At 42.7% G+C, this 10,663-nt stretch overlaps 1 protein-coding gene across 3 annotated transcripts in view; it reads left to right on the forward strand.

Annotated features, from left to right (window-relative positions):
* The window catches only part of plcg1 (phospholipase C gamma 1), a 44,234-nt gene extending 36,047 nt beyond the window's left edge, over positions 1 to 8,187 (forward strand). For all 3 annotated transcript variants that reach the window (XM_018097895.2, XM_018097896.2, XM_012952768.3), the window contains exons 23-33: positions 99 to 195; positions 1,446 to 1,515; positions 1,651 to 1,808; positions 1,887 to 1,983; positions 2,060 to 2,284; positions 2,774 to 2,919; positions 3,337 to 3,451; positions 5,550 to 5,711; positions 5,816 to 5,895; positions 6,212 to 6,381; positions 7,221 to 8,187. In XM_018097895.2, the coding sequence (XP_017953384.2) occupies positions 99 to 195; positions 1,446 to 1,515; positions 1,651 to 1,808; positions 1,887 to 1,983; positions 2,060 to 2,284; positions 2,774 to 2,919; positions 3,337 to 3,451; positions 5,550 to 5,711; positions 5,816 to 5,895; positions 6,212 to 6,381; positions 7,221 to 7,263 (1,363 nt within the window). In that variant the 3' untranslated portion in view covers positions 7,264 to 8,187. The remainder of the gene's footprint in view (positions 1 to 98; positions 196 to 1,445; positions 1,516 to 1,650; positions 1,809 to 1,886; positions 1,984 to 2,059; positions 2,285 to 2,773; positions 2,920 to 3,336; positions 3,452 to 5,549; positions 5,712 to 5,815; positions 5,896 to 6,211; positions 6,382 to 7,220) is intronic.
* Positions 8,188 to 10,663: the final 2,476 nt, after the last annotated feature.

Consider the following 10,663-nt stretch of genomic DNA (forward strand, 5'->3'; position numbering starts at 1 on the left):
TGGCAGTTTATTCTACCACCAAACACAGACTGTTTCCTTGTCAATAGTAAAAACAGAACAAAGAAACCATAATGAACTAAAATATATTTACTTTCTAGGTGGCGAGGCGACTGCGGGGGTAAAAAGCAGATGTGGTTCCCTGCCAACTACGTGGAAGAGATATTTAGTCCAGCTGAGCCTGAGCCTGAGAGACAGGTGGGTCTGGGTTACTCAGAATGCTCCCACGAGGCCTGGCTCTGCTGTCCTACCATATAACAACTACCAAGCATTTTTCCATTCCCTAATATTTGCAGCTGCATAATTCTACGTGTATCCGCAGCAGAACAGATTGCCCTATTGCTGCTGATGGCCAACATTTGTGCATCTTTGCTCTACTGATTTGGTCTTTCTGTTATTGGAAAGGGAAACCCTTGATTCACTTGGGGTTGCCAATATGTTAGGGACCCCCAGTTTGACCAGAGGCATGGATTCGGCCGAATCCTGCTCAAAAAGGGCGAATCCCGAACCGAATCCTGAAATCGGCGCATCCCTATATAATTCATACGCACGAGTATAAGACTGTGCTAGCGACTTGGTAAAATAGCGGCAGACTGTGCTACTACTTTCCCTGGGTTGATGCATTTATTTCCTAAAAGGAGCAGCAGCTTGGAAAAACTACTTAAGGTCCCCATACACGGGCAGATCCGCTCGCTTGGCGATGTCACCAAGTGAGCGGATCTTCTCCCGATATCCCCCACCTACGGGTGGGCGATATCGGGAGAATCCAGGGTAATTCGATTGTTTGGCCCTGGGGCCAAACAATAGAATTATAATGATGGGCATATCTGGCCTGAAATAGGGCAGATCTCGATCGGGCAGGTTAGAAATTCTAGTCTAGAATTTCTAACCAACTCGATCGAGATCTGCCCGATTTCAGGCCAGATATCGGTTGGGCAGGTCTGGTGGGAGTGCCCATACACGGGCCGATTAACTGCCGAATTGGTCCAAGGGACCGATATCGGCAGCTACTATCGGCCCGTGTATGGGGACCTTTAGAAATTGATTTTACTGAGCATAACATTTTGGAACCCAGTAAACTGGTGAATTCTTGTCTTATTTTAAAATATAACATATTTCGCTGCAGGACTGTAACAGAAGGTTATAAAGATAAGTGCCAGGTCATATTGTGAGGGCATTTCAGCGGAATTCTTAAGGCAGTATTCAACTCAATGTAGGAAAAGGGAAATGAGGGACGTTAATGAATAAAGGTTAGAATTATCTACTGATATTTGCTGTATATTATTATTGTTCAATTATATAGCACCAAAATATTCCACAGTGTTTTACGGAGATTAAACATCACTCCCTGCCCCAATGGAGCTTAGAGTCTGAGTCCCTAATAAACTGTGTTTACAATAATCATGAGCCAATTAACTGTAAATGCTATCTTCCTTGTACTACATTAGCATCTGGATGAGAACAGTCCTCTAGGAGATCTTCTGGGTGGAGTTTTGGATGTGCCGTCCTGTCACATTGGTAAGTAAATGCATGGATCAAGGTTGGTCGACACAACATGGTAGTATAGGAACGTTACGTTTAGCTTATAGTGGGTGTGTAATAATAACAACTGAGGCAACACTATGATTAAAGAATCCGCACCCTTTCATCTAGTTCCTCGACCAGATGTCTTTAATGGTCGACCCTTTGTATTCACCATTACCGGGCCTCAGTTGAATCGATATCCACTTGACGTTGCTGCGGACACAATGGAAGACATGCAAGACTGGATAAGAAAAATTCGGGAAGCCGCTCAGACTGCAGATGCACGGGTATGATAAGAGGTTCTGCTCATCACTTACATCTATATTTATTCCCTCTCTATACTTAATTTGGTACCCTCTCTGCAGCTCACGGAAGGCAAAATCATGGAGCGCAGGAAGAAGATTGCCCTGGAACTCTCAGAACTTGTCATCTACTGCCGGCCAGTTCCCTTTGACGAAGAGAGTAGGTATTTTTGTCGTATTGCTCTGAAGGAAGTGTGACTCTATTTTTGGTGCTGAAAACTTGCCTCATTTTCCAGAGATTGGCACTGAGAAGGCCTGTTACCGTGACATGTCCTCCTTCCCTGAGACCAAAGCAGAAAAGTATGTCAACAAGTTGAAAGGGAAGAAATTTCTACAGTACAACCGGCGGCAGCTATCTCGTATCTATCCCAAAGGACAACGTCTTGATTCATCAAACTATGATCCCCTGCCAATGTGGATCTGTGGCAGTCAACTTGTAGCGCTCAACTTCCAGACTCCAGGTATGCACTCCTAGCTCAGTGTCCCTCATACCACATGTCACGTCTATCATAGAACAGTAAATATTTAAGGCCCAACTAGTTCCCTCTTTAAAGCTGCCTATACACGCACCGATGATATTGTACGAAACCTTATTTTGTACAATATTTGGTGTGTGTATGGCTGCTCGACGAGGCGACCGATATTGCAAAAAGCTGCGGATATCAATCGACTTGTTGATCGCGCCCAAGCAAAATCTACATTCAGGGCTGAATCGTCAGAAGGAGATAGAATTCCTATTGTTTCTACCTCCATAACTGATTATTCAGCCCTGAATGTCTGAGGAGGGTGGGAACGATCGAAAATCGCCTTAAGTGGAATAGCAGAGGTAAATTATTTGCACAACAACCAGGCTTGGGCCCAGATAAGTAAATGATTCAGTATTTTCCATGATCACTCCGTCTTTTATAATGGAACTTTTTGTAGTTCATATGATGCTATTCTTCTCACAGACAAACCCATGCAAATGAACCAGGCTCTTTTCCACTCCGGGGGTCGTTGCGGTTATGTTTTTCAGCCAAGTAGCATGAGGGATGAAATGTTCGATCCATTTGACAAAGGCACCCTACGCCAGGAGACAATAACCATCAGCATTGAGGTGAGTGAAATGCTATATAACGCAGCAAATAAACATTCCTTTTCAAATTTGTAACTAGAGTAATACTGTCCCACTACTGGGAACCTCCGCTAAAGCTGGCCAAGGTGGCCGATATTGCAAAAGCTTTGAATATCGATCGTATCGTCGATCAGGTGGGGCAAAAGATTTTGATTGGGCACCATTGAAGGCACCCAAACAAAATCTGAATTTAGGGCTGAATCATCAGTTGGAGGTAGAATCCCTATTGTTCCTACCTCCATATCTGATGATTCAGCCCTAAACGTCAATGGAGTATGGGAACGATCTTTCCTGCAACCAATAGTCGCAATAAAGATCGTAATTGGTATGTGTATGGCCACCTTAAGTTTCAAAACCTCTCAACCAACAGCACTGTAATGGCTTGCTTCCCTTTCTCAGATCCTAGGTGCCCGCCATCTGCCCAAGATTGGAAGGGGTATTGTCTGCCCTTTTGTGGAGGTAGAAGTTTGTGGTACTGAATATGACAATGCAAAGCAGAAGACAGAATTTGTAGGTAAGAGAAATAAAACTAAGCAGGAGAAGACTTAGATTTTCTTAAACTGTTGTCATTTTTCTAATTTTGCATCCTTAAATGGTGCTTTTCACGACCTTACACAGAGGTTTTTATCCTTGTATGTTGGATATCTACAAACTTCACAGGCCCCTGTCCCAAAATGTCAGACTTAAAGGGGTCCAACCCCACACACTGAGCTGCACATGGGGGGAACCAGGGGGAAAGTATTAAAATGAGGCCACACTGGTTTGATATCACACTATAACTGTACAAATATCAAATGCTGGCAGAATGGCAAAACCCCAAACTGTGATAAAGATAACGCTAACGGTATTCCCGTAATTATCCAAAAAGAGGGAGGGATACACAGCAGCTACACAGCAGCTTATTATATAAATTATAGTAGTGTTACTGTAGCAAACACACCACAGTGCAGGGCAACAGTGCATTATATTTTTATTACTTTAAAGCTCTTTCATTTTTTGGAGTTACTGTTCTTTTAAGGTTACCACCTCTCAGATCAGCATGTAATCTGTCAGTGCTTGAAAGTATATACCAGAGAAACAGCCATCATGGCAGCAATACATGTGCTTAGCAATAGTAGACTCTGGGGCCAACACAGACTTGAAAAAATCTCACTGCAAAGTCCATGTTGTGTTGCCAAAAGCTCACAAACCACAATTTTCTTTAAGTACCGCCTGCCCCAAGTAGGTGTTAATCTTTGCACAAACTCATGCGATATTTAGCGCATCTAACGCTTCTTATGTGTTTATGAATCAAGTGTTAGTATTATTTCTATGCGCTAATTAACGCAATGCGTGAAAATTAACGCCTTGCGATGATGCGTTATTTAGTGCATGCGATATGTGTCTTAACACATGAGAAAAGACTTTGATGAATCAGTACTTATTTTTTGCGTCAATTTTAACGCAAAAAAGCATGCGATAACGATTATAAACCTTTAGTGAATCAACCCTATAGGGTCATTTTGCCTTACCTACACATAAACTGCCACAATAGCAAGTGAAAAGCTGGGTAGATTTGCAGTTTATAAAATGGAGGATATTAAATGTAACTGAATCATTACCAAAGTCACATGACTGTTTAATCAAACTGCATTAATCACAATTCCCACACTTAACAAGGTTGCCTATGTGGCCCAACCATAGAGGTGTAAAGAAATGACTCTCTACTCTGAGACAATGCCCGCTTGTAGGCCCTATAGAGATTTCTGCTTTTATAACCTCGCATTTTAAACCTCTTATGTAGCTCATGGGTCTGTTCAAAATTCTCATCTGAGGAACAGATACATCTTGACCTTTAGGGATACCCTTAATGTAGCTCTGAGGATGCATGGATGAGGCATGTAATAGTCCAGTGATCCCCCAACCAGTGGCTCGGGGGCAAGTTTTGGTTGAATAAAAACAAGATTTCCTACCAAATAAAGCTGATAGTGTGCATAGAGGCCCCTAATAGCCAATCACAGCCCTTATTTGGCTCCTCCATGAACTTTTATGGGGCTTGTGTTGCTCCCCAAGTCTTTATACATTCGACTATGGCTCACGAGTAAGAAAGGTTGGGGACCCCTGTAATAGACTATTACTTGCTGTCACTTTCCGGAAAAGCTTAGTCAAAATTGAGCCCTGTTCATTAACCTCAGTACAAATATCCAGAAACTCCAATTATTTGGAGTCATAATTGAAAGTAAAACACAGATTAAAGTGATTGCTGTTTAACCTCTCAACAAATTCCTTCAACAACTGGACAGATCCCTGCCAGATTATCAAAATGTCGTCGATATACCTGTGCCACCTAAAAATGTGGCAAAGGTACAGCTCAAACGCTTCAGCTGCAAAAACCTGCCTTTCCCATTCCCCTAAAAGAAGCTTAGCATAGCTGGGGCTCATTTGGCCCCCATAGCTACACCCGGGTTTGCAAATAATACATTCCATTGAATAAAAAAAGATTGTGATGAAGTACAAAATCAAAAACGTGCAAAATAAATCGATGTTGTTCAAATAATGGGCTCTGAAAGTGGATTGGAAGGGACGTCATTAAGAAGATGAGTAACTGAAGTCTTATCTTGTTTTTTTATCAGTGGATAATGGCTTGAATCCCATCTGGCCACAGAAAACCTTCCCCTTTGTCGTTGCTAACCCCGAGTTTGCTTTCCTACGGTTTGTGGTCTATGAAGAGGACATGTTTAGTGATCAGAACTTCTTGGCCCAAGCCTCGTTTGTGGTCCGTGGCTTGAAAACAGGTACCATGGATTTTCGAAAAAGCACCGGAGGAAAAAAAAGGAGGTGGTTTGTGTTAGGTTTCTACTTCTATGTATTACAAAATATTAAAAACTTTTTGTTACAGGATATAGAGCCATCCCACTCAAAAATAATTACACTGAGGATCTGGAACTGGCATCACTGCTCATTAAGATAGACATCAAGGTGAGGCAGTTTAAACTCAATCCACTGAAATGATTACTAAAGTCCAAGCAATCACAGGTCCCTCACCCAGGTTCTGTCATGTCCCTTACATGTTATGTATGTAGGTCCCAATAATACAAGTCATGGATGATTTATGACCCTACCATTAAAATTAGTGTCTGGCCAGTTGGTTTTAACATGTATGTTCAGCACCATTTATATATACATGGGAGAAAGTTGGATCACATGACCAACCAAATCTTGTCCAGGTATCTTGTTAAATTGTACTACATACATGCATTGAGTTGAACTTGGCTGTCTTGGAACACTCTTACAGACCGAGAACGGAGAACTTAATGGAGCTTCTGCACCCAGGGAACGGATCAGTGACCCTATGTCTGGGCGCATTTGGGATGGGCCGACAGACACGCGATATCATTCCAACCATCTGGATGATTTCCGTGCCTCGCAAGAACAGTTGGCTGAACAATTTGAAAGAGAAAGGAGGTAAAATTGAAGATGACAGTATTGTCCATTTTCTTTGTAATTTCCTGTTTCCTTCTTCTTCTATAACCCTGCTACTAAGATCTGTTAGAGCCCAGGTCTTCCATTCCTTGACTAAATCAAACGTATGTTGTATGTTATTTCTGCTCTGTATGTACCTTCATGGGAACCATTGTTGTTCAGCGAACTCTAGATTGCTAGATCTGATATTTGAGGGCATGAAACATTTGCAGATATTACATTTAATAGAAGTGTAGTCTTAAGGTGGCCATACACGGGCCGATTGTAGCTGCCGATATCGGTCCCTTAAACCAATTCGGCAGCTTATCAGCCCATGTAGGGGCAAAAACGACGGCCATACCCGACCGATATCTGGCCTGAAATTGGCCAAATATCAATTGGGCAGGTTAAAAAATTTAGTCGGATCGGCGACTGAATTAGCTTAAATTCACCCGATATCGCCCACCCGTAGGTGGGGATATCGGGAGAAGATCCACTCGCTTGGCAACCTCGCCAACGTGTATGGCCACCTTTAGTATGCCAGGGGCTCAGAAGAAAACCTTTGATTGCAGGCCAACTCTTCAAACTATTTCTCTCTTCGTTCTCTTTCTTTATTTTCTTAATTACTTCTCCTTACATATTATCATCTTTCCTTCACTCCATTGCTTCTTTGTTCTCATATAGAATAGGGAATGGCCATGGAAACAGGAATATAAGACAAATGGCTGGGTAATCAGGAGGGCCTGACGGAAAATATCCAAATTTTCCAAATATTCCCGTGGCCCTATCACTGGTATCAGAGAAGCTCCGAAAACTTAGCACTCTTTTTCTTCTGTTTTCAGAGTCCTCAGGAAAACGCGTCTAAGTGGGGATAACCGGCTGTAGAGTACGAACTCAAGTACTTCTGACGGATTATTTGGGAAGATCCAACCTTTGTTCCTCACGTGGCGGGGGACGTACATGGGTTGGAGCACCATGGTGACCTCTATTTGAACACATTGAATTTAGAATGCGTGCTTCCACAGTGACTTTGTGTGGGAACATTTTGTTCAAATATCGCAATCGTTTCCGGAAAGGGAACTATTAACCTACAGCACAGACTCTAGAAATATATATATAATGCCTTGTATATTGGTAGGGCAACTAGCAAAGGCTGGGTTATTCTCTACTATCCAGCTTAAAATGGACAGCCTCTTGCTTCTCTGTTTAGTAACCGTCTGCTATCAAACTGTGAAAAGAGAGGATGCAAAGACATCTCAGATTTTGTAATCCAACCTTCGTCACCCTGACCTGAGATTTCAACGCTACGTGACTTTATAGGGACCGGAACATTGATCTTGACTTCTTTATTTCTATTTGCAACATCATTCCACGGATCGAGCATCTCGTCTTGCGTTCTTTTTTTATTTTGTCGTCATGTACCACAAACAAGCACAAGAACGGATGATTTGGGCCAAATTGTGGCTCTCGTCAGGTGGGAAGTGAAATGCCATGGTGGCCTTCAATTCAGTGTCACAAAAATCCTTAATGCACTTCAGTGGACTGTTTATACGTTTTACTGCTCTGGAATGAAACAAGTCTGCCATGACAGTGAGAAGCCTACAGTGTCTGGTGATTAATGGCACCAAACTCATTAAAACGCCAATAATTCAGAAACCTGGGAGGAGGAGGAGCCTGTTACAGTGGGCGCCAAGGTGCAGTTCCACTACGTCTTCAATATATTTCCTATTTATGTGCAATATATAAAGTCTGTTTTCATTTTCTCATTTTTTTTTTTTTTTTTTTTTAAATAAACTATAATCCGACTGAGTCGCAAGTATCTGGTTAATGTTTGGTTGGAAAAAAAATATATTTTTCTACAATTATGAAGCAGCTTGCACAGTAATTATCATACCAAGTTACAGCATAAGTTTGACAGGGCATTTCAACTCAAAATAGTGTATTGGTGAACCTTACTTCTCAGCACACAAACCCCTTATATACGCTATCACTGTAATCTGTTCCTTCAAAAAGTACGACTAAATACCATTTTTTTTTTTTTTTGCTAAAATCCAGTCTCAAAACAATTCTTCTCTGTCTGCATCATTTGCAATCCTGGCAGGGGAGATGGGACTAAAACACTGATGTTAAAACTTGTAACAAATACTCCACAGTTACAGACAGCATGCAGGAACTACATAACCCACAATGCATTGGACTATGATGTTTCTTTACTTATTGACATCACATGTGCAGGGAATTGTGGGATTGGGAGGATGCAGGCTGAAGGCAGGCTGAGGACAATCAACTACTGATCTATTTTATTTGAGTCACAAAGTAGGCAGCCAGATCAGCAGGAGAACAGGGGGGGCGGGGCTTAGGTAACTGTTCCCAACCATATTATAACATTGAAAAGGCTGGATATTTTTTTAATTGATGTATATTGCAAAGGTGCTTTGAAATCATGTTTTTAAAAAGCTTAAGCTGTGTTTGGGTGGAGTTCCCCTTTAATCAGAAACATTTTTATGTTTTTTTAGGGCAAACTAAGGTTTTATAGTGATGATAACACATACAGCTGTTGTTCTTACTGCGAGAGAATAAAATTCTGTGTATGCAGATTTCCCCAAAGAGCCCCCCTGTGTTGGGTGGTCACTACTGCCCGGGCCTTGAGGGCAGTGCCCCCTTTGGCTGTAAGAGCAGTTCTTTGTTTTACTGTGCTGTGGAGAGATCGCTCTGTGCTCTCCCACCGGTAACTCCCTCTTGCTCCCATACTCCTTTATAACGTTCCCATGTAAAAGTCTACAAAAACTCTGTGGTTTGTTTGTCCATTGTTCAGACTCTAGGTGAGCTCAGAATCCTTGGAGCTCATGTCAAATAAACTTTGTCCTTCACCTCAAGTGGTCTCCGGTAACTAAACTTCCCCAACACTAGAAACATCAAAACTGTTCAGAAGTTGGCCCTCCAGTCTTCACCCTTCTTTATTCATGTTACCTGTGCCAACTCAAAATGTAACTGGATCAACTGGATCAGTTCAGTGCTGTATAACTGCCTGCGCCCTACCCTGCCTGCCCTATGCTGCCTGTGTGTGCCATACTCTGCCTGCCCTATAGTGCCTGTGTGTGCCATACTCTGCCTGTCCTATGCTGCCTGTGTGTGCCATACTCTGCCTGCCCTATAGTGCCTGTGTGTGCCATACGCTGCTTGCCCTATTCTGCCTGTGTGTGCCATACTCTGCCTGCCCTATGCTGCCTGCACGTGCCATACTCTGCCTGCCCTACGCTGCCTGCGTGTGCCATACTCTGCCTGCCCTATGCTGCCTCTGTGCCATACTCTGCCTGCCCTATGCTGCCTGTGTGTGCCATACTCTGCCTGTCCTATGCTGCCTATGTGTTCCATACTCTCCCTGCCCTATGCTGTCTGTAAGAGGTGAACCTGGCAGGGGTTTGTTCTGGGAGTTTGATAGCATTTGGAAATAGTCATTATATGGTCCCCAAGGTGTGTAACTATGGGTGTTGCTGTGCTATCCAAAGGGGAAGAGGAGGCATATGGATTTAAGGGCGTAATAAACTTCTTTTACATATAAGTGATGGGGGATATCCCTGCAGTGAACACCAACCATTTGGGTTTTTGCTGTGCTACCGCCATTAATGTGGGTATGGTCTTAAAAGCTTTTGTGATAACATGGGTGTGGTTTGAAGCGGGTGCAGTTTAAAAAAAGGGGAGTGGTCAAAACTGGCTTCCATTTTCAGGCCTCAACCAGGTAGGCTTGAAAAATCCTGGCCCTCGGTACCACAGAAGTTGGACAGCCCTGAGCTATATGATTAAGTCAAACCTGCACACTGGGGACCTTCAGCACAGGGAGTGGCATTAACTGCACCTAAATATTACAGAGGTAGGCCCCAAAAGAAGAACCAGGAAGGTGTGGTTAGTAGGTATGTAACTTTATCTGCATACATTCTGTTTGTAGCAGTTACTATAGCAGCCCTATCAGTGTTCTAGCCCTGCTTACGATACAAAATTCTTTGCCTGAACCCTCTTCTACTACCTAAACAGGCCCCAAAGTCTCATAAAATCCTATCTTTTACCACTGAAAGTTATGTCACTGAATGTGAACCTTTTCCCATGCACAGCACCATTTATTTGTAATAAACTGCTGAATATTCTCTGCTCCTGCTCATGAAAGCCGTCACCTTGTATCTTTAGGGTGAAGGCACACGGAGATACTAGTAGCAGCTACTTGTCATGGCTACTAAAATAGACAATGCTGATCGTTTACTGATAATTGTCTCTACATGTGTTTTAATAG

This window comes from Xenopus tropicalis, chromosome 10 (assembly GCF_000004195.4).
Source record: "Xenopus tropicalis strain Nigerian chromosome 10, UCB_Xtro_10.0, whole genome shotgun sequence".
In the NCBI taxonomy this organism is placed as follows: Eukaryota; Metazoa; Chordata; class Amphibia; order Anura; family Pipidae; genus Xenopus; species Xenopus tropicalis.